The sequence below is a fragment of the Cyprinodon tularosa genome, unplaced genomic scaffold (genome assembly GCF_016077235.1).
Source record: "Cyprinodon tularosa strain WSP-4 unplaced genomic scaffold, ASM1607723v1 ctg40, whole genome shotgun sequence".
In the NCBI taxonomy this organism is placed as follows: domain Eukaryota; kingdom Metazoa; phylum Chordata; class Actinopteri; order Cyprinodontiformes; family Cyprinodontidae; genus Cyprinodon; species Cyprinodon tularosa.
The window spans coordinates 1,527,295-1,553,607 of NW_024039119.1; the positions used below are offsets into that span (position 1 = coordinate 1,527,295).

Here is a 26,313-nt window from a genome sequence, read left to right on the forward strand (position 1 = left end):
AAAAGAAAGAAAAAGAGAAACCATTATCGAATCAAAGGAATAAAATAAATTACATAATGGAAAATTGGGGGGACTACCTATTCACGCTTAACGCTTTCTGATTATTTATTTTGCATGTTATTGCAAACTTCGGCCACTAGATGACTCCGTTGAGCAACGTTGTTTTAGTCATAGTTGAAAAATAAAGTTAAAAATGAAGAACTTGTATAAACGTTATTGTATTATGTTATATTATATTGTCCTATGTTTTTCTATTTAAATGATCAAAGCATAGCAATTGTAATCAAAACACTGAATCCCATAAATTATCATTATTAGAACAGTCTGTTACATTATTTTATTTATTTTTATTATTATTATGATTATTATTTTTATTATTATTTATTATTATTAAGAGTAGTACCATTGTAGCGCTGTTATTTAAATAAGCAGCGCCCCTTTAACTGTAGAACAGTCATAAAGGAAAATGAGTTAGATAAACAGAAGACTCCTCTACTGTTTGTGGTGGTTGAGTTTGTAGAAAGGTTGTGCTGTAATAAAGGAGGGATTTCTGGACAGTGTCGGGTTGCATCAGTTCCGTTCTGTCCTGTTTAGGTTCTGTTTCGCTGCTCCTCATCGTTTAGAAATGTAACTGTTGCTGCTGTGAAAATCCAAACGTCTTTCTCCAACTCTTATCAGAGCTGATCCATTCGCTGGGCTTCAGCTTTGTCCTGAGGAGGATCAGAAACATGCGGGAAGTTTCTCAGGCGCTTCTTTTCTTCCACAGTAAGTAAAGTGAAGTTTTTGTTTAACTGCTGTTGTGTCTGTTTTCTATAAAATCCGCCATCTTTTGTTCTGCTTGATTATTAAAAAGAAAGTGTAGCAAAATTAACATTTTCTCCATCTAAGATGGAGATATTCTCCCTTAGAATAAAGAAACAAAACGCCTTATCTTACATCTAACTCAGAGGAAAATGGATTCTTTAGCTCTTCCTAGGGAAAACAATAATTTGCTTAAAAATAATCAAGAGAATAATCCTTCTCAATAATCAGCAATAAGTTTGTTACATTCATGCTGATTTTGCAGTTTCTACCTTAATTGGTTAAATAACATGCTGCAGTCATTTTGCACATCTCTGATGTTTCTGCTATTTTCAAATATCCATCACTGTAAAAATGTCCACAGCTGGATATGAGTCATTTATTCTCCAAGTGCACAGCTCTATATTGTTAAAACACTTCACAGTACGATACTTTATTTTTTATCTCATAACTCTTCACTAGTGTCTTATTCTTATAAATTTTTCTAAGGTCCACATTTGTGTGACATTTTTTCTATAATCTTTTTGCTGCTGTAACACCAGAATTTCCCCACTGTGGGACAATAAAAGTATTTTCTATTTTATTCTATTTAACATATATATATATATATATATATATATATATATATATATATAAACAATTATCGCCACCTATTTAATATGTTGTCAAGGACTTAAAAAAAAATTCTTTTTTAAACAACAAAGAACCAAAAAGCAAAAAAAGAGAAAAATCCAACCTTTTATTTAAGTACATTACTTTGGTGGTAAAAAATAAAATACATTCAGAAAACAAAAAATTTAAAATCATGTGTTCCACAATTCTTGGCACCCCTGATGTTAATACTTCCTACAGCCCCCTTTTACCAACAAGACAGCGCTTAATCTCCTCCCATAACATTTCACGAGATTTGAGAACACAGAGAGAGGGATCTTTGACCATTACAGATCCTCCACCATACTTCACCGCGGGCATGAGGTGCTTTTCGGCATACTCATCTTTTGTTTTACGCCAAACCCACTTAGAACGTTTGTTGCCAAACAGCTCAATCTTAGTCTCATCTGACCAAAGCACACAATCCCAGTTGAAGTCCCAGTGCTGCTTAGCAAACTCCAGACATTTACTTTTGTGAGTATTGATGAGAAAAGGCTTTTTCCTTGTGTAACCGGATCCTTTCTGCATTGTGCTGTTTTATTAAGTGATCAGGCCATGACACAGTTCGTCTGTAATAAGACAGTTTCCCGATTTATTGTGCCTGACGAGAACAACATACAAAAACAACTGTGTTATTGGCTCCCCACTCCAAGTCCTCTCCCGCAGGACAACATGACAAAAAAGGGACAGCGGTGCGGCAAAAGTATGTCTCACAGTAAACCAAATAAACCTTTTTTATACAACATACCTGACGAGAACAACATACAAAAACAACTGTTATTGGCTGCCCGCTCCAAGTCCTACACAAAACAGAAGTACAGAACAAATATTAACTTAATAGATCTATAAATAAACTGTATATATTCAGATGAAAAATAATTGGCACACACCTCTCCCACAGGACAACATGACAAAAGGGGAGGGTCTATGGGGTGCAGACAATTTAAAGACAATACCACAGAAGAAGTCAAAAGGAGGGGCTTATACTCTTACAGTAGCAGCACAGTTAAAACAATGATATTTTCTAGAGGTTTTTCAGTCAGGTAAGTAACAATACAAATAAAAACATTTTTTGTTAACAAAAGAGAAATACAACCAGGTTACACTTGCATGCTTTCCAAACAGCTCGTTGGCCTGTAGAGAGCATCTGATGGTTGTTTTGGAGACTTTCTGACCCCAGGATTCCACGCTTTGTTGGCGACAGTAGGCGTAGGACTTTTTTTTACTTCTCTTACCATCCTTCTCACTGTGCGTTGTGGCAAGATAAAATTGGGACCTCTTCCAGCCTTGTTTGTCACTGTTCCAGTTGTTTTAAACTTCTTAATGGTTCCTCTGACTGTAGATACAGGCAAGTTAAGGCGAGTGGCTATTTTCTTGTTACCATTGCCTGAGTTTTGAAGGTCGACACACATCTGCCTTACTTATATTGTGTGATCTCTTGTCTTTGACATGCTTACTAATTGGTAAGAGAATTAGGCCTCTGCGTCACGTATTATTTATACCCCAGGGAAACAGGAAGTCATGAATTACTAATTAAAAGTTCCTAGATACCTGACCAACTTTAGAAACTACAGAAAAATACATTTAAAGGAAATCAATTACATTTTTTTAGCGGAATTGTTAGGGGTGCAAATAACTGTGGGACACATGATATCATGTTTTTTTATTTTCTAAATGTGTGGTTTTATTTTTACCACTAAAGTAATTTACTTAAATAAAAGGTTGGATTTTTCTCTTTTTTTGCATTTGGGTTCTTTGTTGTTTAAAAGAAAACGAGAATTTTTTTTTAAGTCCTTGACCACATCTTAAACAGGGGGCAGCAGTTTTTATTTTATTATTATTTTTTTTTTGTGGGGACATATAACTAAAGCTTGCAACAAAAAGTTGATTGTTTCATATATTGACATGCAAAATTAAAGGGCCGCTTGCAGCTCTAAGGGCCCTACATATGGCAGATAAAGTAGGAACACACCTATTTATCAGCCCTGATTTCCTTAATTTTTAGAGATTGGTGATCAAACGATACTTAGGTGTGAAAATGATCATAATCAATGATCTTATCTACCTTTGCAAACAAAAATCACATACTGTCAGTGCTCTAAACTTTATTTTTTAAAGCATTATCTTCCGCTGTTATAATTCAATTCGATTGAAAAATACTTTATTAATCCCAAAATAAAAATGTAGTTGACATTTTTGTCACATGTATTGCTTTTTTATTTGGATAAAGTATGATAGAAAATTTCAAGATTGATTGTTAAACTATAACAAATGTTATAGAGGAAATAGGTATGGGTCAAAATCCTAATTGACAGGTCAGGCTTTTTAAAGACCGGTTATCGGCCTTAAAGCTGCAATCGGTGCACCCCTAAAACTGTGATCTTCTATCAACTAAACTAAAGTCAAAAGTGCAACATCTTCATTTTCAGTTGTTTTTTAAGTTGTAGAACAAAAATTTTAAAGCTACAAAATGAAAAGGATCCAAGGGATGAATGAGTGACAGTATTTGCCAGCACATAATAATCATACCAAGGCAAAGCAAGTTGATTTGTATAACACGATTAAGTACTAAGACAATTCAAAATGCTTTATATGAAGTAAAGCAAGTAGAGATAAAAACATGTGCAAAACAAATAAACTTGGATCACAAACTGAATTATAACTCAGTGAACGAAGACCAGTTCTGCAGGCGTGCTGGCCCCCATTGGCCCCTGTCTAGAACCGCCCATGCCAAGCTCATCTTGTCTATGTATACTTAGCTCCATCCATCTTCCTATCAACACAAAAACCCAAACCCACATGAAAAAATGACAGTTACATTTTATAGTATCAAGGACCCCGCTTTTATAAACCCTTTTTTGGGGGGGTAAATTTAAGTAAAGTATTCAGTAACCTTTTTTGAAAAATCCCACATTGTCTTTAGTTTGTGTTCCTAAAGAAACAAAAATATTGAGTTTCTGTTCATCCCTGAATTTTAAAGGTAAAGAGGCGAATTTTTGGAATGATGTTTGAAAAGATCCGCCCTCTCCTCTGTGAAGTTAGGAAGATGAGGCTGAGGCATTCCTTGCAAGAAATAAGGTTAAAATTTATTTAATGTCCTCAGCTGGAGAGATGGGGCTCTCTGACTGCGGCAAGCTCAGTACATACATGTATACCTTACAAAATCATAAACACACTCCCCCCTGGAGAACCAACCCACCCCCTGCATAAAGAACTTTCTCAAACTTAAACATTTGGAAGAAAAAAACATCTCGAGTTCATCAAGGCCGTTCACTGTTAGGTTAATATATCTTTCATTGGCCAGATGGATCTTCTCAAAACAACAATCCTCCCCTTCATGCCGGGAAGGAGGCTGTGTAACTCATTCTTATCTCTGATGACCTTTAGAGCCCGTGAGGCTAAAAACAGACATATAAAAATTTTTTACCTCACACTACTTTGAAAAAAAATGCACATGCACAACCCTGCACCCGCTCCTGAGAGGGAACGCCTATTAATTGTATGCAAGAGCATGCAGGAGCCCATTTCTCCTGGTCAGTTGCTGTTTGCATCGCTCATACAAGCTCACATTCCAAAAGAAGATTTGCAATTTTTCTACTATGTCAGACTCACAAACTGGGGACAAAGATGTAGGGCGGCCTTACATAAACATATCACCAGAATGATTGACAAGAGGACCAATTATTTTGATGATCTACCCGGAAAATGAACATCATCCACTACTAGGGTTGTCACGATACTAAACTTTTCAACTCAATACCGATACTAAGGAAAATATTCGATACTCGATACCATTTTCGATACCACAAGGATAAAAACAAAGACTCCAAAATTCAACAGAAATATTTTCATTAATAAATAAAATACAATAAATAAATACAATAAACAATAAGAACAATATTTTGAGGTTGTATGCTGTGCACAATATTAAGCAAGCTTGATAAAAAACGTATAAAATTAAAAGTTCCGTCCTTGGCTGTGCTTTGCACGCATAACAATGACGCTAGCCAAACAAAACTAATTCTCAGCAGCTGCACCTGTTACAAAAAAGTCTGAAAGTGAAAAGTGCACAGAATTATTCAATCACACAGTGTTCTGAAAGTGCATTGTCCTCTATTCTGCACTTTAGATGCACTTTAGGTGCCACTGGTTGTAGCACTGTATCGATACTTTTGAAAATGAGTATTGTATCCGGATACAACGTTTCAATATCGATACTTTTTTGAGTATCGATACTTTTGACAACCCTATCCACTACATCTTTAAAGTGATTAATGCATTAATTTCTCTGGTTTTGTTTCAGTCTCTGTGGCGTGCCTCTTCACCACAGGTATGTGACTCTTTAATGAGCTGATCTGTAACTCCTCGGTAAAGTGCTGAAAATCGTTCTGCTCTCTCCCAGTGTCCTGTCAATCTGACAGCAGCAGCAGTGTGGTGGTAGCAGGCTACAATGTCAGCGGGCCAGCCGGGTCCAAGCTGGTACTGCAGTGCATGAGTGGTCGCATGGTTTGGACCAGGGACAGGGTGAGGGACAGACAGAGGGTGGTCCATTGGGATATATATCGGGACTTCCCGGACTACACCATGGAGAGAGTGGTGGACATGTTCTCAGCTGGAGAGCATAGGCTGTACCACCATCATAACCTGGGAAGAGTCAGTCTCAACCCTACAGCCTTCAAAGACGGAAACTTTTCACTGGTCATCAAAGGTCAATGATCTTAATCTAATAAGTTTTCATACTTTTTTATTGTTTCATTTGCATTAGCAATGTTTACAGCCTTTGCAGGATCTTATGTCAATTTTCATACATTTATAAGTGTTTCGTTGTTTTTTGTTTTATTCAAAATACCATACCTTTTCCAATAGTGCCCTTATCAATCCTATTTCAAAAATAAAAATTGATTTCAAATACTTGAGACAGGACCTTAAAAATGCGTTATCCTTAAGCTCCTTATCTACTGTTTGTTTGACAAGTTATCAGCTAATACCTGTTTGGGAGTCGTCACACAGTTTTATTTTCACATCAAACTGTTCAGAATTTTCTATTTTGTTAAAGATTAAACAAAAGTAATAGGAAAAAAAACTGTCAAAAGATTCAGTTTTAGTTAGTACTGTGAGAAGTTGTCTGTTTAAGGTGCTTTTTTTTAACAACAACATTTCAGGTAGACCACCAATTCAATTCAGTTTATTTCTATAGCGCCAATACACAACACATGTCATGTCAAGGCACTTTATAGTTCACCAGATCGTCCAGTCAGATTGATTCAATGTTTTCTATCTAAGGAAAACCAGTTGATTGACTCGAATCATTGACTCGAAGACAATCCCTCACACTAAGGGTACTTGTAGCGACAGTGGAGAGGAAAAACTCCCTTTTAACAGGAAGAAACCTCCAACCATCGGCCATCTGCTGAGGCCGATTGGGAATCAAGGAGACAGAAGCAGAAATACAAAAGGCAACTGCAAAAGGCGGACAAGCTCTGAGCCAACCCCCATGTCAGAGGATGAAGAGAACACATCCAGCCAGTCACAGTCAGAGAAACAGGACTACACTGGAAAACAGGCCGATCTCCAACATCTATAAACAAAGGTGTTGATGGCAGCAGCACAGAAATCCAGAACACCAGAGAAAAAATACAATTTTAAAGTCCAAGCTTTGGCACTTTGGAAGTAAAGTAGAACACAATTAGAGATGGTTTAAAACTGGTTAAAGGTGGTTAAAGAGTATACGAAAAAAACAAAAATTATCAAGCAAAATTAGATGTTCAGGATTATCTAATTTCAGGAAAAATCCAGCAAAAGGCTGAGTGGGAATTCGGATGCATGGGTGTATTTTTAAAGCTTATTATACTTTAAAAAAAAAAAAACTTCACTCAAGTCCTGAAAGTCCCTTACAGTTCTTTTTTCAGTTTTATGGTTAATTCTTTGTCAGAATTTAATGTTTCAGATCCTCAAACTCATTTTAAAGTCAAACAAAGAAACCTAATAAAACAGAGAAGGCAAATTTAAAATAGTTTCCTTTGGTTGATTATATGACATTAATGGCATTTGATTATGCATATAATTTATTTCATTAAATTTCTATAAAGCAATGTTATTAACAACATTTAATTTCCCTTTTGGATTATTGGAGTATTTCTGAATAAATTCAGAATTAATTTTCTGAGAGTAATCATAACATTGTGAAAATATTTATGGCCTCTATGTAGTAAAGCTTGTTTCATGATTATTTAAATAAAGAATGGAAATGTGAAAGAAAAGCGATCAGAAATGAAACTTGGAAAGACTTCCTAAATAGAAAAAAAGATTTTGAGAGTAAATTGGAAGTTTTCTTTAGATTGCGTTATTTTCATATTGTGCTTTACAGATTACAGTGACTAACTTTATTTCTTTATTTTGTAGTGACAAGTGCAGAGGCGTTTCTATTGGTCTGCATGAATGTTCACTACAACATTTTCATTGGTCAAGAGCGAGAGTTCAAATTGAGCATTAAGAGAGTGTGAGCTCTGAACCAATGTTTAAAAAGAAAAAAAAAAATTTTTTTATTTATTGGTAAACTTTCAACGTTTCATTTCTGAATTGCATCTTCTCTTTTTTTTCACATATCCATTTACTAGACATATTCTTTACCTGCAACAATAATGGAATTGATTTTTTAATTTCATCATCCACACCCAGGTCTGATAAGGAGCAGACTTGTACCATAAAGCAATCACTTTAATAGGACCTGCCCAATAGAAGGAAGTAGCCTCTAGTATGGAGGTCTTCAACAGGGGGTCCGCGACCCCTAGGGGGTCCACAGAGGTACTGCATGGGGGTCGCGAAAGTTTTGGTTGATTAGGTTTTTTTCTTTCTTTTTTTTTTTTGTGTTTATATTCCCCCCTGCAATTTTTTGCACTCATTGAAATGTCTTTAAATCCACATTAACATGAATTCAACACAGTGTAGTAAACAGATAAATGGAGGCAGAAGATGTCTTTCAGTCATCAATGCACACATTCAGCGACACACAGGAGCTCTTTGAAGCTGGGCACCGCCTCATTCACAACACCTGTCCCATCCACCAGGAATCACAATCAGAAATACTTTAATAATCCCAGGGCGAAATCACTTTTGTTACATTACTCCATCTGTATTAGAGTGACTATAGGACCATTTACATTTAACACAATTTCATACAATATATATAATTAGGGGGGGCTCTACCATCAGTTTTGGGGTCCTTAGCCTGGAAAACGTTGAAGACCCCTGCCTTAGGGTATTTGGGATGTCCAGCATGTCAATAATTGGAGATTCCTATGCACTTAAATACAACATTTAGCTACATTGTTGTCATTTTAAGTGGGCTAATGATGCCCCAAAATTCAAGAGGCTCTTAAAAACCATTATTTTTTTAAATCAGGCTATCTGGGGACAGTAGGCCTAGTGGTTTAGAGCAGTGCCCTGTGTTTTGAGAAGGTTGCAAGTAGTGTTGCGCCGATGCCATTTTTTGGCCCCGATACCGATACCGATACCTGGCTGTGCAGTATCGGCCGATACCGATACCATAATAATGTAAAATAATTGCCATCATGGCTTTGTTGAGGGGCTGCCTGCTTTGTGAAGCAGGAAAAAATCTAATACAAAGTGAATCCAGTAGAACTTTTTATTGCCTACCTGGAATGGGTGACAAAAGTTGAATAAACTTATGGCTCTCAAAATGGTATCAGTGCTCTATTTGTTGGTACTCACCCATACCGATACCACCATTTTAGGGCAGTATCGGGGCCCCGTCCGATAGTGGTATCGGTATCGATGCAACACTAGTTGCAAGTACCCATTTCGATTCACATAGCCTCCCCTCTGGGTTCCTGAGCAAAACCCTTAACCCACACACGCTTCCCAAGGGGGTGAGTGAAATGCAGAGAGTGAATTTCCACAATTTTGGGACAATAAATGGACTTACACGATCACATTACATTATCTGAAACTTATAAATATAAGGTGTTTGTTAAAAGTATTAGTGTTTAACAACCATCACTGCCTAAACTATTGACTTACACAAAAAGATCCTCAGTTAGTCTAAGAACAATGTTCGATTAACCAAAACTGTACCTGGTTGACAGATGTAAGGATGAATGACAGAGGCCTGTACACATGTAACCTCCACCATATCTACTGCAAGCTGGATGAAACCGTCCGAATTCAGCTCAATGTGACCAAATCAAGTATGTATCTTCCCCAAGTTGTCAGAGTGTGAGTCCAGGGGAACGGCAGTGTTACCACACATGTCCTCTTTGATTAATCCTCTTTTCCCTATGAAGAGCGTAAACTGCAGAGCTTCTGGGATGGGACAAAAAGCGTGTACGTGGTGCTGCAAGGGACCACCGTGGTGTTGCCTTGCATCAACAGACGAAGCATCTGGACAGACTGGAGCAACGAGGAAGAGGACCAGCAGGCGAGGAGATAAGCAAGGTTTATAGATCGGCTTTCATTTTTGTGTCATTTCGTCATAACGATTGCGAGCTGTGTTACGTTTCCAGGTTGTCCACTGGGACCGGCAAGCGCCAGGAGTCCAGCATGACCGTGCCGATCGGCTGGTGGACCTTTACGCCTCCGGTGAGCAGCGCAGCTACGGACCTCTGTTCTTGCAGAGGAAGATGAACATCAGCAGTCAGGCCTTTTCGCAGGGTGACTTCTCTCTCACGATAAAAAATCTCCAGGTATGCATGCATGTGTGAAGATGAGAAACATATACACCTTGGTATAATCATGTTCCAGTGGGAGGATAATGTTTGCTGTCATTCATATTTCACAAAACTGCACATGCAGAAGTGTGATACAGCTTCTCCTTAACATGTGGAAAACCCATCAACTATGTAGCTCTCTTTGGGAAAGCTGGGAGCTGGCAATGGCAACATGTTGAGCAAGTAATGGATATTTTTCAAATATCCATTACTGTAAAAATGTCCATGGCTTTATATTGGTTACTTATTTTCCAGGTGCAAAGTATTAATATTGTTAAAAATAAATTCCAATACAGTATTTGTTTCTTTTTTAATTCTTCACTATTATGTTATTCTTATAAACTTTTGTGTGACAATAAAGGCATTTTCTATTCTAAAAAGATGAGTTAAACCATAGAGCAGTTAACAAGTAGAAGATTTCTGGTTGAAATCTGGTGTTATGCAATTAAATGCTGTGTAACTTTGTTATTTAATCAAATAACTTTCGGACTGTTGTGTGTGGTTCCGTGAACACACGGCGAACAACAACTGAAAGTACGAAACAAACTTATTTCATGGTCGAACGGATAACTGCACACAAATGGAATCAATTCACATCATCAATTCCCCCCCACACCGCTCTCTCCATTCATCTCCTGGTCGCAATCTCACTGTAGCAACAACGTCCACCTCTCCCTCTTCAGTTCTTTGAAAGAACAGGTTTATTTTTTGAAGTTTTTTTTCATTCTTCCAGCAGCTCTTTCCTTTTTCTTGTACGTAATGGTTAAGGTTTTAATCTACGCTCTGGATTACCCTTAATTCCAACAATTCCAAGTCGTAGTGTTCTTTATTAGATCTTTATTGCGGTTTGAAACATATTATATGAGTGTATTTTTTACCAGCCGTCTAATGAACTGTACACAGTTATTAACATAGCAAATAAAAGTACTACTGTCTGCTTTGCCATTGGTGTCGTGTTTAAACAGCTCACCATCATGTTGAATTCTGGCATGTGTTGCGGTATAAATAGAGTCCGGTGCGGCCAGTCTTTTCAGGATCAGGTGGGTTTAAGAGGAATTTTTTGCATCATTACATCTGCAACTGCGTAGGGGGCCTTCTTGGGGTCAGCGATGGGGGCCCCCAAGATTTTATGGGCCCCTAAGCTCCTGCAGTCTCTGCTTACCGATATTTACGCCATAGATGTACACAAAGAAAAAGAAATGATTAAAAATCATTATCGGTAAAATGATGCAACGATATTACAGCATGGATGTTTTGTTTCAGAACCATAATCTATCGTGAAGAAGATGGAATGAGGTCAAATTAGCTTTAAAACAGAGCTGCACAGATCAGAGCATCTGATCAGACATCGAGTAATGTATTTTTTTTTTCTTATTTCCATTAAAAAATTTGTTCTTTTCTTGTAATGATTACGACTCCATAGTTAAAACTTGTCTTTTTAAGAATAATGTTTTTGTGCCGCATTCGTCAACCTGGCTGGCCAGGCTAGGTGACGGTAGAAACACCATTATGAATGACCCCGTCATGCCTGGAAAAATATTGCTCAGTACAAATGGATTGTCTATAGAAGACAAAATAACAAAAATAACTTGGAGTTTCACAAAAGTTATTGTAATTTTGTATACACAGAGTGCATATAAAATGACATTTCCATTGACATTTCATGACATTTCCATTTCTTAAAGTGCAGCAGTAATCACATATAAACATGTGGAGAAAAAAAACACGGTGCAAAAAACGTGTTGATATGGTCAGTTTGATGCAGAGACATGACAAGACATGATTTAGAGTACTATTTCAACACTACTGACTGCCAGAGGGCAGTGCTGAAAACACTGAACATTCCCTTCGGGCATTTGCAGTTCAAGTCATTATACCAACAGAGTCACACCTGTGATGCTGGATGACCACTCAGAAGCTACATAGCTTGGTGTCATCCTTGGCTCTATTCCTTTTATATTCTCGCAAGCAGTTCACTAGCTTCCCTGTTGTTTGAAGCCCCTGTCTCTTGCTGCCTGGAGTTGCAGCTTTTCTCTGCCCAACAAAGGCTGCAACTGGTCGATTATGTAAGAAGATTTTGGAAGGTAAGTTTGTTTGTTTGCTGGTGATGGTTGTGTCCGCTCCCCCTCACCCCAGCTCACTGCTTCTTGTTACAGTGTTACCTACAGCCTGGTGCTGTTTTGTTGAGAACTGGTCAGGGCAGCATTTTCGCCCCTACTCCTAGTGTGACCAACTTCACTTCCAGAAGTTGGATTTGGCTAACGATGTTAGCTTCTTTAATTTACTGGTGTTATAGTTGGTGACGGTAGTGGTTTCCCCCTAAGCGTTCGAACCACAGTGGTGGGACTGCAGTCTTGATGCCCCTCTCTCAGAGGAAGCGGGCCAAATTGACCAGGGCTTGTCCACAAGGGTTGAGCAGTTGTCGGCGGGGTTGGGAGTTGGCAGAGATGAAGTCCTTGATGCAGACACATCAGGCTAATGCCTCGCTTCCAGTGGATGGGCTCTCTTCCCCACCCATGCCCGAACTGGTTGTGGAGGAGGACATCATATCTCTGGCTGCTTCTTTCGCGGCATTGGCAACTCCCTGGCGCACTCATGTTCGCCATCTCTGAATCTGTTCAGGATGTTGGTGGTGCAACTGCAGTGGTTGGTTTTAGTGATATAGCGCTGCAGGTCTTTGGGGAGAGCTTGGCCGTTTCATGTCTTTCCTTGTCCAAGCTGGTAGACAGTCTCCCCTGATCGAAGCATGCCATAAGACCTTCAGAGGTGTCCCAGTTGTGCCAGGGCAGGTTTTTGGATCAGCTCACCTGGAGGCACTGGAGCGGACTGTTCAGGCATGTCAGACTGAAAAGCTTTCTGGCCTTTGCAGGAGCATAGCCCACCTTCCTCGTTGTTCGGGGCACCCGGCTGCTACCCCCAGCATTCGTCCACGACCTTGGACTGATGTTAGACCTGGTGGTTTCTATCCCTGTGAGGTGTGGCAGAGATCAAACAGAGACTTTCGTGAACCAGTGTGCTGCCCAGTTAGACAAACCTGGGCCTCAGATCCTGGACGCCCTCCCCCCAGGGCTCCTAGAGCCGGGGGGGGGGGGGGGGGGGGGCTCTCTGGATACGTCCCGGCTTCTTCTTCAGGTGTCACAGATGGGCCTTAAAGTGAGTTTGGCAAAGAGTTGTCTGGTTCCCTCTCAGACAACCACCTCTCTTGGAATGCATCTGGACTCCACTACCATGAGTGCTCGTCCATCTGTTTACAGGGTGGATGACATACTCAAGCTTGTCAGTCAGTTCAGGCTTATATCATCTTCCTGCGAATGCTGGGCAAACAGACATCAGTCACTCATGTCGTGACCTTAGGTTTTCCTTCTGCGTCCTTTGCAGCGGTGGCTCAACAGCTTTCGCCTAGGCACCAGGCTGCACATGCATCGCAGGCTAACGGTGATGAGGATGTGCCTTCATGCTCTAGCTCCTCTGCGAGACAGGATCCTTTTGTCCAGTGGTGTTCCAGTGGGATTGGTGGTGTGTCGAAAGTAAGTGGTCACCACAGATGCCAGCCTCATGGGCTGTGGCACCTAGTGGCAACACAAAGCGGTTCGTGGTCTCCGGGGTCCAAGGGAAGGCACCAAACACAAACTTGCTGGAGCTGCAGGCTGTGCATATGGCCCTCAGGTACCTTCCCACCTAGAGGCATGTGTTGATTCAGACGAGCAACATCTCTGTTGTTTACCATATAAAACGACCAAGGTTGCAACAGGCATTTCCCTGTCTGTCCACCCTGCATGCAGCATATCTGCCAGGAGAGCAGAACCAGGTTGCAGACTCTCTATCCCGCCAGGCACCTGGTCCGGGAGAGGGGTCCCTTGACCATGATGTAATGTGCATGATATGGAACCTCTTTGGGCAGGCAGAGATAGTGGCTTTCCTGCAAGACTGCTTTCCTGATGGTTATCTCCTCAGCTAAGAGGGTCGGGGAGCTACATGCTCTCTCTGTCAGCCCTACCTGCATCAGGTGGGCTCCAGAAGGCTCTGCTCTCACCCTGTGGCTTAATACTGCATTTGTGCCTAAGGTGTTGTCTCCTTTTCACCATAACCAGCCATTGCGGTTGTCAGTGAATGTCATCTGCCATGCCTACGTTGTAGATCACTGGTTCCTGCCAGTAAGTGTGAGGGCACATTTCACCAGGAGCATCTCTGCTTCCTGCACGGCTTTGAGAGGAGTCCCGCTGGAAGCAATATGTGCTGCTGATTCATGGGCTTCCCCGACCACCTTCACAAGGTACTACAATGTCAATGTGGCTGCAACTCCTCCACTGGGTCAGGTCCTTTTACAACTTTCTGCTGGGCCCTCTCAGTGAGGTATGTGCTCAGGATTCCTTGTGACATTGTTGACATTAGTCATTCAGTGCTTTCAGCACTGCCCTCTGGCTGTCCGTAGGGATGAAATGGAATGAAAGTTACGTATGTAACTACGGTTCTATAAATTCCGAAGGCAGCAAAATAAGGGAAAACACAAAGTAATAGCAGAGATAACATCAAATATTAAACTACTAAGTGAGGATTATTTTTGCATCATGAATATAGAGAGCCAAAGGAGAGCTCATAAGTTTAACTTTATGTTTTATTAATAATAAGCATTTTAACCCTCAGAACATGATATCTGAGCTAAACGGCTATATCTGCATTCCAATTTCCTTTTCTTTTTCATTTGCACAATGTGTCTTTCACACATGTTTTTACAGCCTACAGATCAGGGGACATATTCCTGTCACCTACATCATCATTACTGTGGCCTACATGAAAGAAGAGAGTTTCAGGTCACGGTGGAGGCTCCTTTGATCCAGAGCATGCAGCCGGCCCTATCACTTCCCAAAGACAAAGGTAAATGAAACATCTCTTCCTTCTCTTGGGTTTTACTGGCCAGTCTCAGTCCATAAGCAGAGCAGATGTTTTAGCACTTAAATGGGTGGAAACATTATGTGTGCTGACATCTGCTTATTCCCTCACTCTTGTTTCTTTATCTCTTCTCTGACTTTCCAAACAGCAGATCTGAATTTTCTTCTCTCCGGGGATTTTTTTTTCTCATATAGTAGCAATATTGTTGCTTAGCTTTGCCTTAAATCCAAGAGGCATCTCTTCTTCAGTGGATGTTTCAGACATTTGTTTTCACTACTCTTTGCATGAGCGTTCATGGATTTGTTTAAACACACCAGATCTGCATCTCACCAGCTCCCCTCCATCGCCTCTTTTTGACAAAGAGAGAGTTTTGGATTCATGTGTATTTTTTTCCCCTACAGTAGCAGATCAAGGCTTTTAAAAGCAGAGGTATTGCCTGCGTATGCACGTATAAGCCAGCTCCTGTGTGTGTTAAACAGAGCATGCCAAAGGGGCCGATCTCATTTTGGTGGAATCTCTTGAATGGAGTCCAGCTCCATCCACCGGAAAATAATCCCCCTCTCTACCAGAGCTGGGATAAAACATAAGGAATGCTTCCTGGGAATTATACATGTTTTATGTTGTGACGTTTAATCTCCAGAAGTTGTTTATCCTATTCTGTGGTCCTGATCTGATACATGTATGCTTTGGCTCAGCCTTTGTGCCTTTTTCATTTTTTCTCACTTTCATCTTTCCTCTCTCCGGCGGTCACATTCCTTTGTTGCTCCAATTTATTGAGTTTAAAAATGCAAACATGGAAAATAGTTTTAAACATCTGATCATCTCATCCTTACCTTTATTCTTATGTATATTTTAAGACAGGACTAGTTCTCATGTATGTTCAGGTATTGTGTATCTCACTAAAAGAAGGGGAGGACTTTGAATATTTTTAAGTACACTAGAGACAATCTGGTTTTAAGGATGTTGGGGGCGAGGTCTTCTCTCTGGAAAGATTTTTCACCCCATCCTCCCACTCGTTCCACCCCTGCTCTGCCCTTCCTTCACTCCTCTCACTTTTTTCCCCCTTTTTTTTTGCATTTTCTATGTTTTTCTGCCAGGAAAAGTAAATCAAAACATGACATCAGTCTGAATCAGATTTCCTGGCTTAAGTAAGTTGAGTCTGAGGTCTGCAGCTGCTTCTTGACTTACAGTCTAAAAAAAGTGAAACCAGAACCTTTACTATGGCTCTGTCTGCTTCTTCATACTCAGCAGAACCTCACAAGGACAGTAATGTCAGTTTGGTATACGCTCGTTACATCTGTTTTTTTTTCTATTAAGCCTTTGTTATTAATTAGAATAAAAGCTATACACGTACATATATATGTCTGAAAAACAAATAAAATTCTGTTTCAAATATATTCAAGGTTTGATTATGTTTCACAATTCATTTCATTGGAATTACCACATTTTAAGTATTTTATTGTGCCCAAAAAAATAAGTAGTGCATAAATTTTAAAATGAAAGGAAAAACCATGTATGGTTTCAATATAGCTTTAAAGTGTGGTGTGTCTCCACTTTTACTCTGATACCTATAATTCAAAGCCAGTTGAGTAAAAAAAAAGCAGCCAATTAGTAAAAACTAAAAGAGTCCTATGTGTGAGTTCATGTCAAACTGTTGCTGCAAAGGTTTTTTAGAGAATAGCATCATGATAACAGGAAACACAGCAGACAGGTTGGGGATGTAGTTGTGGAAATGTCTGGAAGCAGGGCAGAGCATTTACACATCCAACATGAGAGGAGAAAGAGCCTTACTGTGAGATGCATGCGTAAAAATTGTTTATTTCAAACTATCCAGGGCTTGATTAATGTAAAGAAACATGTTGACTTTTTATACCACACAGAAGACACCAAAGCTGACTCACCGCGAGTCATCAACGTCATCCTGCCCGACCAGAGACACCATTTTCTCCTGCCGCTTGGCTACGTTCTCACCTCCTCCCTGCTTCTGGCATTCATTACCCTCATCATCATCCTCATCATGAGACGACGCAAAGCCAAAGGTCTGCTCTACAGTCTGTCAGATTGATTAACTTTCAGATTTTCATAATTTATGTTCCTATAAGATGTTATTTTTTTATTTCAGATTTTTCTCCTAAAGTATCTATTAGGTAAGTTCTAAAGGAAACGTTTCACAGCACCTTGATATAAACTTTGCAACAAGGTGTCACTTTACAGACATTAGCTTCAGTGTGTTTCATGTGAAACACCAACACATAGTTATGAATTGGAAGAAAGATCACATGTGATTCAATAAATGTTTGACAAATACTAATCTGAAAAGTGTAGCATGCATTTGTTTTTTTGACAATATTTAAAGTTTTGGTTAGGGATGGGAATTAACAACCGGTTACTGTTATGAACTGGTTGGCAGCTCGCTTAACGATTCTCTTAACTGTTCCAGGCAGCGCCAGAGCCTAGCGCTGGGCAGCGGGACTTTGGTCACGTTTTTTTACGCAAGTTACACTCATGGCATTCAGTAAACAAGTACGACGTGACCAGGCGTAAGTCTAGAAAAGCAAAACAAAAAAAATGGCGGCCCATTGGGTAAAGTGATAGAAAGTTTGGCTTTATTTTAAGGAAGAGAAAGATGGCAACAAGGTGCTTTGCAATCATTGCAAAGTGGCGATTACATCCGCAGGAGGAAATACATCCAACATGCAGAAACACCTGTGCACACAACATGGCATACATTAACGAATGCCATGTTTTTGATGCTTCCGGACAGAACGTAAAGTTACGACCAGCATGGAAGGCAACTCTGGTGGTAAGTAGCTAGTAGTATTTCACTGGCTTTGCTTAATGTGGTTCCTAGTAAACCAGATGCCATTTCTGGAGATAAACCAATTCCCTACCTCTCTTTGGGGATATTAAACATGCTACAAATTTGCACCGCAATTCAGAGGGCAAGAGAAAGGTGACGCTTGTTTATTTAAAACAGGGGGAGATGAGTTCATTTCAGGAAATTGTACATTAATGCTTTTTCATTAAAAGGATGCCTTCTCCTTTAGATTTAGATGACTATGACGAGACGGGTAGCATGACTGGCTCAGAGGCTGCAGCTCCCATTCATTGCCTTCTGTTTTTGCCAAGGCAGGCAGAAATTGAACGTCCCAGGCGAAGGTAGACGAATGTCACCGTGCACTTACCAAGTTCATTGTTTGACAGAATCGATAAGAGAATCGATAAGGAATCGAATAATTTCACAGAATCAATAAGGGAATCGGAATATCTTATCAATTCCCAACCCTAGTTTTGGTACAAAAGTCTGTTTTGGCCAATATTCCTACAGTCATCAGGATTTGTAGAACAACATCGCAAGCATGGAAGGAAGGAAGCAAGAAAGGAAGGAGATGGAACTGTGAGTCTTTTAGGATACCTCTCTACCAACCTCTAGATGCGAAATTTTTCTTCACATAGCAGCTCCAACTAAATCCAATTTGATGGAGAGCATCTATTGCAACTTTTCTTAATTTGTATTATTATTATTTGTATTAATATTATAATTGTTATATATTTTTTTATGCCTCAAATTATTTAGATTTAGGTCTGGATTTTGGTTTAGCCATTCTAACACACCTCTATTAAATTTTATTAACACTACCTCTCGCTGCATTGTCCTGCTGGAAGGTGAACATCCACCCAGTCTCAGGACTTTTGCAAACTTCCTACTATAGTCATTTTTTCTACATCACATCCAACTTCTGCCTTCCTCCATTTACGGTGTGGATGGTGTCTTCATCCAAACAACAGCTGTATTTACAATGAAAGTAAACTTCAAACTGATGGCCTCTGCTTACTGTTGATGTCAATCCGGTACAGTTTCCTTCACAAAATTGTACTTAGACATCATAGTGGGTAAACTCAGATGCACTTTCAGATTAGTAATTGCTGTAATAAAATTAAATAAAAAAAATTTATACATTTCTTTCTATTTTACAACTGTACATCCACCTTTTCTGTAAAGGTAAAATTTCAATAAAATACATCAGGGTTTAAGGTTTTCATTGAAAAAAAATGATGTGTGTTGTCTGAGTCTTTCAGTATTTCCTCAGGTCGAACAGAAGTCCCAGCAGCTCAGATGAGTATGATATCGACATCGGCGAGTTGGACGTATACAGTCAGGAAGAAAAAGGATTTGGTGAGAGTAAAGCATGTTTGTTTTGCACTCTTTTAACAACTGAGTGAGGAAGTGAGTGGTTTCGGATTCACAAGCTTCATAGCTTGTTTAAAAAATTTAAACTACAACTAAGAAGGTTCATTTATGATTACATTTGCTGCTTTCTGAAAACTAATAATTTACTTTGATTAGTCTACAAGAACAACCTGCTAAAAGAAAACTCCCTGATGAAGTCTCAGCCAAAAGCCATTGATCTTGACAGAGGTATGCTACTAACATCAAAAGTTATTCTGAATTATAACGCCCACCATTTTTTTTTCCTGAACTTTAGTCAATTGTTTGCTTTTGCCTTTCACAGAGATCCAGAAGTTTTCCAAGTAAGAAGGCGAGACAGAAGTGAAATCTGAGTCACTGGCGGGTCCAGAGGCTGCAATTGCTCCGGACCAAACACATCTGCATTACCTTTTGCCGTTACAAGAGAGGAAACCAGGGTGGACCTTCTTTAGTTAGCCTGGATCAGCTTTATTAGGAAGTTGTTGCAATGAAATTGCTAGTTTTACACAGAATTATGTTTTTCTTTAGCTGTTCCCAGCTGCGGTAAATACTGTGTAAATCAAGCTTTGGATGCATTGCAGAGAAAAAAATTAGACTAACTGAATGGTGAATAGGACTTGAAATATTAGTCTTATTTAACATTGCTTTTTGTTTTTAATTTTTTGCTTTGTTTTTTACTTCAGTAATCCTACGCTTTCTGGACTTAGTTCCGCTAAAGTGTCACACGTGCATGCTACCCAGAAGAACAGTGTTTTTCTAATATTTAGACTAAATTACAACAGTTTTATATCAAGATTCATTGAAAAGGGCAATTTTAAACTTAATTTTTGTTACTGGATGGTTAAACCATCTTTTTTTCTGACATCAAAACTTTCATTCTGTTTTCTAGTTGTTTGTAATGTTTATTCTCTCATATTAAGGAGTCTAGTGATGTAGGCCAAAAATCCAGTGTTGTGCTTCTTAGTGTTTTATGTAACAGTCATTTTCTTTTAGAAAAGTTGCACTAAAATTTTAGTTTTAGTTCATTCTTTTTCACTAGTGCTACATACCTAGTGTAGAAACAAGAGTACTACCCTATAATACAGTATCCATTCACAACAAATACAAACCTATAACTTAATTTTTTGAAAAACAATGTGCTTATACTTTTTCTTTGTGTTGTTTTCTGTTATCTAAAGTGAATACAGTGTGTACTGCTGCACCTTAACACCTATACAATAAAGGAATAAAAAGAAAAAGGATTTCACATTTGCTACCCCCATGTTTTTTTTTTCTAGAGGTGAAATCCAGACACAAATGAATCATTTAAAATTTCTCATGATCTTGGTGCTGATGACTGGCTTAATTGTTAATTCCATTCACCTGTCTAGTTCCACCCAGCTTTTCATCACTGCTCATCTGTGTCACCTGCTACAATCTATATTTAACCTGCCTGCTTCCAGTCATCACTGCCAGATTATTTGAGCCTGTGGTGAGACTTCTCCGGCATACCCGTTTGAGGTCTGATGCTGACCCGTTCTGCCTTTGGACCTCTGAGCCCACCTGTTCCCACTCTGATTCTTTTGTCTGACCTGTCTTTGGACTTCTGCTGAATTCTGCCGATTGACTGAACCTGGATCTGCTTCCTGACACCAACCTGGATTTCCCTTCGGTACCTCTTCTCTGATTTCTGAAGATCTCTGATCAGCTGGCTTTGACTCCTGTGAACCTTTTCGACACCAGCTTTGGCTTCGCATTCCCTTTCTTCGTCTGCTCTGATCCGTTTGTCATTCAGTTCTGTAGTCTTCGTGGCTTCAGCATATGGCACTCTGGGCAGCGTTCACCGTTTAGTGTTGGCAGCAATTTGACTTCAATCCACTGCTTCCTCTGGGCAGACCAGTTTTACATAAATTGATTTTTTATGTTGAAACATGAACTAATGACTGATGTAGATGAAAAACAATAGTTTTTTTTAAACAGAGAAATCATACAAAGGTGATCTACGTTCACTTTCACTCTTCTTTACTCTGATGACCCCAAAGAAAACACTTGCAGACATCCCAAGTCTCCCGGAAGTTCTGGGAGTCTCCCTGATATCGATAGTTGTTCACGGATGCCCGTGAGTCGGATAAATTATCCAGAATTTTACACTCTGCGCAGTGGTGTTTTTTGATGCGAGTGAGAGCGGGCGGGCAATAATTCATGCATCATGTGTGGATAGCTTGTCTACAAAAGAAGGACGGATATTTACTTTTACCATCACCTTTTTGGAAACACAGGAAGGAGCAATCAGCTAAGTGAGCTTAGTGCTTGGAAAAAATCTTTCATTCCTTTTGAGACAGCATGAAAAGTCTGCTGAGTACAAAACATAAGAGAGGACGACAACATTTTTCTTCTTCTTTTTGAAGTTTAATGGCGGATGGCAAACAATCTTCTGAAAAATCCGGACTTCGCTTTAAAACTCTCATGGCTGTCCTCAGGGCTTCCTTATCACCAGACTTGAAAGGTGAATTTCGTGCTCTGGCGGTCAGTAGGGATGAAATAGAACGAAAGTTACGACTGTAACTACGGTTCTATGTATCCCGGATGACCGCCAGAGCGCTCGGTCCCTCGGAATCATCGTGTTTTCGCGAGAAGATTAAGGGACTGAGCTGTCGCTGTCACGTGACTATAAAGGCACACCGGTGTCACCGGGGGTCACACGTGACTATGTTGGTATAAAATTCTCAACCTGTGCATGCGCAAGAGTGATCATTCGTGCTTTAAGCACCGCCTCTGGCGGTCATCCGGGATTCATAGAACCGTAGTTAAAGTCGTAACTTTCGTTCAATTCCAGAGAGGGTGCCTGAGAAACGGCTACCACATCCAAGGAAGGCAGCAGGCGCGCAAATTACCCACTTCCGACTTGGGGAGGTATTGAAAAAAAAATAACAATACAAGACTCTTTCAAGGCCCTGTAATTCTAATGAATACACTTTAAATCGTTTAATGAGGATCCATTGGAGGGCAAATCTGGTGCCAGCAGCCACAGTAGTACCTTAACCTCTTACACCCTAAGGGGGTGTAAATAAATTTCTGCCTGACAAAAACACACAAAAGTAAATCACTTATAGCCTCACAGCTATTAGATTTGAGAAGAAACTTTTGGTACCTCTGTAAGGTAAGATGTCATAGAATGGTTTTCTGGTGTCAGCACCATTGTAGCTTTGACCCTGCCTGAAATATTAGGGACAAAATACAAAATATTTTGCATTTTTTGAACCTCGCCAAAAAATTCTTTGTAATAAACATTGCAAAACACTACCAAAATATTATTTATAGCACAAAAAAAGTAGTACAGACTTTTAAATCTAAATGTTGTGTAAAAATATACCAAATTTGGACTCAATCAGATGAATCATATTTATTTTAGAATGGTATTAGTGAGAAATTTCTTAGGCGGAGAGGCCATTTTGGCACATTTATCCAAAAATGTCACCAAACTGTGCCAAATGTGTTTTTTTACATCAATACTGGGGGGTTGTTAAAATTACAAGGTCACGTAGCATCTGGACCCACCGGTGGGTCTGTAGGGTTCTAGGGGTTAAAGCTGCTGCAGTTAAAAAAGTCATAGTTGGATTTCGGGATTGAGCTGATGGTCCACCGCGCTTCTAATTTTTCCGTTTTCTGAACTGAGATCCATAAAAAAGAGCGACGGCCGGGGGCATTCGTATTGTGCCGAAAGAGGTGAAATTTTTTGGCCCGGAGCAAGACAGACAAAAGCGAAAGCATTTGCCAAGAACGTTTTCATTACTCAAGAACCAAAGTCGAGGTTCGAAGACGATCAGGTACCGTCGTAGTTCCAGCTATAAACGATGCCAACTACCGATACATGTGTTATGCCCATGACCCACCGGGCAGCATCCAGGAAACCAAAGTCTTTGGGTTCCGGGGGAGAATGGCTGCAAAGCTGACAATAAAGGCATTGAAGGAAGGGGACCAGCAGGGGTGGAGCCTGTGGCGTACCTTGACTCAACCCTAACCCTCACATTTTCTTTTTCAGTCGGCTGTGGCTAAGAATCAGATTTTTTGATAGCTTACAGTCTTTGCTTGTTCATTTTTCCAGCAGTTTTCAGAACTTCTGTCTGACTCAGAGTATATAGTTTAGAAAAGAAAAAAAAGGGAGGAATTTCTTGGCATTCATCTATCAACCAAAACTGCTAATTCCAGGGCACCCGCGCATAAGAATTATGAAAATATTAAGAGTATGTTTAAAAGTACCCTAGTGGGTCATATTTCAATCTGTTTTCTCATCAGCGTGCGAGAGGGGAGGTAATTCTCAGCAGGCAGGTATTTCTCAGCATAACTAACAAGACTGCAAGCACATTGTAGGCTATATTCAGGTTGCAGATCATATTATTTAAACTTTAAAACTTGTTTATGCAAATACACTGATTAAGCATTTCTGCACTGGTTCATAATTTTTATGCAGGTGAAGAAAACCAAGCAGAAGTAATATTGTTCTCTGCATTTCTGTAGGACACTTGTAATCACTTTATGTTTTGGGTTTTATAACACTGCTTGAGCTGTTTTCTTCATTTGGGTTGTTTTCAAAGGGGACCATGTGCACTGAGCCTGTCTACACTATTCACACTGTACCATCGGGTAAATAAACGCACCCAGAATCTGTAGTTTCCAAATAAATCACTGAACACAGACTAAATTTTCTTGAATCCTTTGCTCATAAAGTTACACATATATGCTGATTAAATGAATATATGGATCCTCATAATATACACACTGAATGGGCTTAGCTATTTAAAAAAATAATAATAATTGTAGTTATTATAAATTATCATTAATTATTATTTTTCTTTCTATCTAATTACATATAAGACATATTAATCAGGGGTTCCCACACATTTCAGCCTGTGAACCTCAAGAATAGCAGCCCAGCGGATTGAGAACCCATATAAATACACTGATTACCTTTACCTTTATCACGGCTGTACTTTAAAAATGAAAATGTCTTGAGAGCTGTACTGAACGAAATTTCTTTTTGTATACACTCTTTGCACAAAATGGTAATAAAGTCTGTCTCAGTCTAAGTCTCTTAGTCTAAGTGATTAAACCACAGCACTCCATATTAAATCTTAATTCAAAAAATCTTTCAACATTTATAATGACTTTTAGTAATTTAATTATTTCAAGTGTACCTTCAAGTAGTTAGTATGAAATGTAATTAATTGTGCATTTGGTATATTAAATATTACAGTCATGTATTAGACAAACACATTTGTTGCATGGGATGATATATTTTTGCCCTCCTTGTACCTTGAGGACCACATTCACTGTAAAAACCATTGATGGTTTAACTTTAATTTCTCTCCCTTAAAAAAATATATTTAAAAGAGCAGGAATTCTGTATTTGTTCTTGTTAATATTAGTATATTGATGTAAATAGTTAATTTCTGTAATTTACTCTCGGTAAAAGGTTAAAGTTCAAAAGAAAGTCTTATTGTAGCAAAATAGTACTAGATCAGAATATTCTTGTAGAGTTGGTTTGTTTTTTTAGGCATATTATTTTAGAAAGACTTGAATATTTAGTAGAAATTAAAGGAATAGCATTTGACTGGTTTAAATCTTATCTGTCTGACCACAGGGACCTCAGTGCTAGAAACTATTCAATATCTTATATGCTCGCAATCCAATGTTATGCTGATGATACTCAGCTATATCTGTATAAATCCAGATGAAGCTAACTCATTGCATAGACTTCAGGCTTGTCCGAAGACATAAAAACCTGGATGACTCTTAACTTTCTCCTTCTGAATGCAGACAAAACAGAAGTTATAGTCTTTGGACCAGAGTCTTTGAAAAAGAAGTTGATTAGCCAGTCACTTCATTTGGATGGGATTAAACTGATTTCAGATAATAAACTAAAAAATCTCATGTTATGGTGTTATTTTTGATCAGGACCTGTCATTTAAATTCCATATCAAAGAGGTTTCCAGAATTTCCTTCTTCATCTGCGGAATATTGTAAAAATGAGAAATCTCCTGTCCAGGGGTGATGCTGAGAAACTAGTCCATGCATTTGTTACTTCAAGGCTGGACTATTGTAATTCTTTACTATCAGGAAGTCCAAACTGTAGTTAAAAGCCTTCAGCTGATCCAAAATGCTGCAGCCAGAGTTCTGATGAAAATGAAAAAGAGAGATCATAACTCTTCTATCCTGGCTTCCCTTCATTGGCTTCCTATTAAATCCAGAATAGAATTTAAAATCCTCCTTCTCACATATAAAGCCCTAAATAACCAAGTTCCATCTTATATCAAAGTTATGCTTGTTCCTAATATCCCTACATGAACACTTCGCTCTCAACCTGCAGGTTTACAAGTGGTTCCTAGAATTGCTAAAAGTAGAATGGGAGGCAGATCTTTTAGTTATCAGGCTCCTCTCCTGTGGAACCAAGTACCATTTCTAGTCCGTGAGGCAGACACCCTGTCTACTTTTAAGGCTAGGCTGCTAGAGGCTTAGACTGCTTGAGAACTTAGGGACGCCTATTTCATCATTCTGCTTCATTCTATCTCTATACTCCCACCCCGAATAATTTTTTTACTTTAATCTCTAACGTTCTGCTCTCTCTGCTTTCTCTCATAGTAGCTTCTTCTGGTCTGTTCCTGTTTGGCTGTGACTCCATCCTGGAGAGAAATATCAGCTGTGCTGCTACCATTAACACCTTTTTCAGTGTAGTCTTGTTTCTCTGACAGTGACTGGCTGGATGTGCTTTCTTGAAACTCTGACATGGGAGCTGGAGCGGAGCTCATCTGCCTATCTGTGTGATTACTGGACGGGGCCGCCTATGAAGTTGGTTGACAGCTGGCTTTTGTATCTCTACTTCTTTCTGCATCTCTGCTTCTGTCTCCTTGAACCCCAGTCGGCCTCGGTAAATGGCCGCTCACACTGAGTCTGGTTCTGCTGGAGGTTTCTTCCTGTTCAAAGGGAGTTTTTCCTCTCCTCTGTCGCTACTAGCATGCTTGGTGTGAGGGATTGCTTTCTAGTCAATGAAATCAACTG

General features: G+C 39.3%; 1 protein-coding gene across 1 annotated transcript; it reads left to right on the forward strand.

Moving 5' to 3' along the window:
• The first annotated feature begins 482 nt into the window (after positions 1-482).
• Positions 483-20,522, forward strand: LOC119791733 (matrix remodeling-associated protein 8-like). Its single transcript, XM_038298007.1, has 13 exons — positions 483-620; positions 660-765; positions 5,756-5,782; positions 5,855-6,160; positions 9,558-9,659; positions 9,756-9,889; positions 9,975-10,154; positions 14,915-15,053; positions 16,949-17,107; positions 17,191-17,215; positions 19,160-19,245; positions 19,417-19,488; positions 19,583-20,522. Exons 2-13 carry the CDS (start codon positions 729-731, stop codon positions 19,603-19,605), a joined length of 1,290 nt encoding a protein of 429 aa, XP_038153935.1. The 5' UTR covers positions 483-620; positions 660-728; the 3' UTR covers positions 19,606-20,522.
• Positions 20,523-26,313: the final 5,791 nt, after the last annotated feature.

Coding starts and splice junctions, on each gene's coding strand:
- LOC119791733 (XM_038298007.1), top strand. CDS start 729: ATGCGGGAAGTTTCTCAGGCGCTTCTTTTCTTCCACA. Junction 766..5,755: donor GGCGCTTCTTTTCTTCCACA/GTAAGTAAAGTG, acceptor GTTTTGTTTCAG/TCTCTGTGGCGTGCCTCTTC. Junction 15,054..16,948: donor ATCACTTCCCAAAGACAAAG/GTAAATGAAACA, acceptor TATACCACACAG/AAGACACCAAAGCTGACTCA.